Genomic DNA, 4,508 nt, shown 5'->3' on the forward strand with positions numbered 1-4,508 from the left:
CCTCCTGTATCCCAGCAGGGACATTCTTAGCCACTCTCTTGTCCTGCTGCCTAAGCAGTTGGCTCGTGCAGCTGTCCAGAGCTTGGAGCAGGGCTGGAATCACCATTCATTCATTCAGCCACACTTTATGGTGGATATATCCGTTTAGAGGCAGATCCGTTACAAGCACAGACTAAGGAGATTTATAAGTTTCCACAACCTTGTATGATATGTGTAGGTGGGTAGAGCATTTGGGATTTGTCAAAGCTACAGCACACCAAGCTCTTGCCAGTGTTATCTTTTCTCCCTCCCCTTTTTATGGTTTGTTTTAACAGACAGATCCAATTTTCTTGAATACTGAGGCAGTTGTGAGAGTGAGAGGACCTGAGAAGAGCAGGTTAAACTGGTCATCTAATGTGTAGCTGCAGTGTGCAGCTGCTGCTGGCATAAAGGGAGGTGGGGGCTGCTGTAACCTCAGTGCGTGACCACCTCTTCTTTTCCCCTTAATCTCTACGTGGTCACCGGCACTGCTGTGTTTCTTTCTCAGAACAGCTGCTACTTGAAATACTACTTTTCTTACCCACTTGCTGCTATAAATCTACAGGAGGCTGTGGAGGACAACAGTGGCTAATCTTGTTCTCATGCAGTATTTTTGTAGTGTGCTGTGGAAGGAAGTGAGATGCCTCCTCTTGGTGTGAGGGATGTTTTCATACCACAAGCAAAGGGTCTAGGCAGAATCTGGGATTGCACATGATCTCTTAGGAAACTGAGTAGAACCAGCAATGCTGATGGCAATGGCACCTTGATTCTCTAGGTTACCAACAGTAACTGAAGTTGTTTTTCTCCTCTCACAGGTTCACTTGGTTGGTATTGATATCTTCACTGGTAAAAAGTATGAAGATATTTGCCCATCGACTCACAACATGGATGTTCCAAATATCAAGAGGAATGATTACCAGGTGAGTTAACAATCATAAGAGGCTTTATACTCCCAATACGACACTCTCTTCATCCCCAAGTTTGCCTCTCCATAAAGTACTAGTGTCAGAGTTAATGAAACTTGCCTGTCTAGACATGACACAGCTGAACTCACTGCATTTATTGAATTGTTAAAGCTGTTGAAACTCACTGGTGGAGAGTTCCTTAGTTAACAGCCTCATTTTGTAGTACCAGTCTTTAAGGATGACAAGTAATAGACATAGCCCTGGTTTTTCTAGCTATTACTGTAAGATCACTTCTGTATTGTTTGTCATACTGGCATCCTTTAGAACCTGGGGAGAGAGTATCCCTGCTGCAAGACATTATTAGGTAAAGGATAATCAAGGCCTCACTTCAAGTAAATATAAATCTAAGTGTATATTGTCATTTATAATTTCACTCTTACATAGGGAAAATAAATCCACGAAACAGTCTTAAACTGCATCTGATGCCAATTCTGACTTGCTGCAGTGCTTTCTACTCCATGTGGGAAAGTTTTCTTTAGTTGATACCAAATAATCTTGCTGCTTCTGAGCTCTGCACTGAAATGTGTGTATGAAGGGAACTCGGGAGGTTTCTGTAGTGCCTTCTGTGGTGTGGATAGTTAGCTCTTAAAAGCAGCACAGTTCAGGTTGGGTTGTAACACATTGGCTCTCTTCCCATTGTATTGCGTATAGTTCTGCTCAGGAACTGATACATCCATATCATCTGGAAAGCTACAGTTGCTTGACAAAGCCAAAGTTTAGTGTTAACCACCCTTTAGGGCAGGTGGTGGTGTTGTAATAAAGTGTGACCATCCTGTCTTAGGACTCAGACCTTCCAAGAGATTTTTAATGTTACTTTGGTGGTCTTCCTCTACTGTCTTGGGTTCTAGTGGCTACTGAAATTCTTGCTGGTTATCAAACTTGTCAGGGCTGCCTTTTGGGCTAGCTGTTAGGTGTTCCAAGTTGCCTAATCTGCTCTGTCAAAATAGCTGTTCCTCTTAGCTCAGGCTTTTTGTCAGGCTGAAAACATAATTAAGCAGTGGTCCAGAGCTTGCTGGATGTTCCCTAGTTTATATATTAGTGTTTAATTTTAATGATAGTATATATTTAATGATATATCAGACAGTAATGATATATCACTGTACAAGTGAAGTTACAGAATTGTACATGTGTGTACTTGGTAGAATTTATACAAGCAGTGCTGTTCAGTTACTGTGTCCTATTCACAGATGGTAAACAGCTGAACCACAGTGACCTGGAAGCAGTGCATTTCCTAAAGCACCAGGATGGGTTTTGCAGTGTCACAGAGTAAGAAGTAACCTACAGGGTCCTGTTGGTTCTTGAGGGCAGACTGGCTTTTGCTACAGTTGCTCTAACTCTCAGCCTACTCAACTGTTGTTAAAATTTGACTTAAATTAGGTTTATAACTGTTATAAACACAGTAGTAAAGAAGTAATGTAAGGTAGAGTTCACTGCCTTCTACTTAACCTTCAGCTACTACATGCTATCAACTGCTGATGTCAAACTTACTAGAAGTGACCTTCTCTTCACAGCTGATAGGTATTCAGGATGGATATCTCTCCCTGCTGACAGAAAGTGGTGAAGTCCGTGAGGATCTCAAGTTGCCAGAAGGGGATCTCGGCAAAGAAATAGAAGGAAAGTTCAATGCCAATGAAGATGTGCAGGTAAGCATGGAGGGCAGGAGAAGAGTTATGGTTAATTTCACTTGGTCATACACTGAAGAAGTCTCACTCTCATATTGACCACTTGTATGACTGTGTAGAGTGGGTTAGTGGGGTGGGCTTTGGTCCTTTGAGATGTAGGACTTTAATACTGGAGCACTCAAGGGAGATGAGATAGATCCCAAAATGTGAAAGTCTTGACTCTTAGGAGTGCTTCCTCTGGCATGGGCTGGAGCTCACCTGTGTGTCTTCTCTTCCAGATATCTGTCATAAGTGCAATGAATGAAGAATGTGCTGTAGCCATAAAGCCTTGCAAGTAAAGAAGATCTCCAGGCTCGGGCAACTGCTCAGGTCTGGACAAACCACAGATCTATAAATTTGGTCCTTATTGTCACCAAAGCTCTGGCCTTCACAAGCAACCTCATTTCCTTTTTGAATTGTTAAAAAAGCAGTGCTGGATTCTGGATTAGTGTTGCAGGCTAACTGGCAGTTTTCAAAATCACTGAGATTTTAATTCCTTAATTGTAACTATTTTAACATTCCTGTGGGTTTCATCTATGGATCTAAGAAACCAATCAGGTGTTACTAGTGGATATATTTTTATTTGCTTGAGCAAAACAGTGTTTGTCTGTATGAACAGACAAAATACAGTATTCAGGGGCTTTTAGATAAGCTGGTAGGTATCTAGGATTATAAAGTGACCTAGAGCACAAATAGTATTTTTCTTGACATCTTTAGGTAGAACTGACAATAAAAGTAGCTTTTTTTGGTTTTCTTTTTTTAAAGCTTAAGTACTTTGTGGATTGGGACTCTTGCAGAACTGTAGGTGCCAATCACAACTTTTAGACCAAGAAACTCAAGTGATCAAAAATGCCAGCTGGCTTGACCAAGCCCCAGTGGCCATGTGCAACTTAACTGTATTACCTCTGTTTTCTTCTTTGCCAACTCGTTGGCTTATTGTAACGATAAAAAAAGGTGTCAAAGCCTACCTGTGGTTTAGGCAGGCAGTTGGAATATTGGGTAGATAAGACATAGACAGGTCAAGGGGACACAAAGGTAAGAATGGATGTTAAAGCTATAGACTTTCACTCGAGGCCTTTGTCAGACTTGAAAAATAAAATAGAAAAATGCAGTTCAATTGCTTTCCTTTATTATATTTATCTTAAACTATAAAAGGGTGACAAACTCCATGGGAATCTGTTGCAGTGCTTCCAGCTTTAGGTTTTAACCTTCAGGTTCAGACCATATTTTTGTAGCACAGGGACCACACGTTTTTTTCAAAGAGTGGGACAAAACTGTAGCATTGAGCCTAAAAGCAAATGCATGTGATTCTTTTTAACAAAATAAAAGCTATTGTATTTTCAGATTATAAACTTGACAGACAATACTGAACAACCATGGCTTAACTATAAAAGTAAATACCTTGCTACCTAGTTAGGAAAACTGGCTCCTGTCCTAGGGAGTTCTGAGTCATAGCAACATGCATGCATGCCTCTGACCACTTAGCAGCTTAACAAGGCTTCACAGCAATAGTTCTGGAAGGATAATTAACCTGCTCCTGTTTAAGGCGTTCAGCTGGAATTCTAAGACTTGGTGACTCTTCATGAGTGGGAAGCTTCCTTAGTCCATGGCTCAGACCTCTCTTCACAGTTGATAAATTGTTTCATGAATTTGCCTTAAGCTCCAGTGGCTGATGGAGGATGGGAAGCAGGTGGCATGCTGCCCCGGACAGCACGCACAACTCACACTACTGGCAGCCAGAGTCAGACTTCATGCTGCTCTTAACTGCTTAAAAATGTTTTCAGCTTCATAGTCTGTACTCTCTCTAGTCCCCAAAGGGCTCATGGCAACTGTCCTGAGCTACCCTTAGACACACTGTGGCAGG

At 41.6% G+C, this 4,508-nt stretch overlaps 1 protein-coding gene across 1 annotated transcript; it reads left to right on the forward strand.

Annotated features, from left to right (window-relative positions):
* Positions 1-833: 833 nt before the first annotated feature.
* Positions 834-3,761, forward strand: EIF5A2 (eukaryotic translation initiation factor 5A2; the record flags this gene model as incomplete). Its single annotated transcript, XM_009071402.1, has 3 exons — positions 834-938; positions 2,495-2,626; positions 2,884-3,761. Coding segments are annotated over 3 exons (297 nt in total), but the record flags the coding sequence as incomplete, so codon positions are not given.
* Between the last annotated feature and the right edge of the window lie 747 nt (positions 3,762-4,508).

The sequence above is a fragment of the Acanthisitta chloris genome, unplaced genomic scaffold (assembly GCF_000695815.1).
Source record: "Acanthisitta chloris isolate BGI_N310 unplaced genomic scaffold, ASM69581v1 scaffold22103, whole genome shotgun sequence".
Classification (NCBI taxonomy): domain Eukaryota; kingdom Metazoa; phylum Chordata; class Aves; order Passeriformes; family Acanthisittidae; genus Acanthisitta; species Acanthisitta chloris.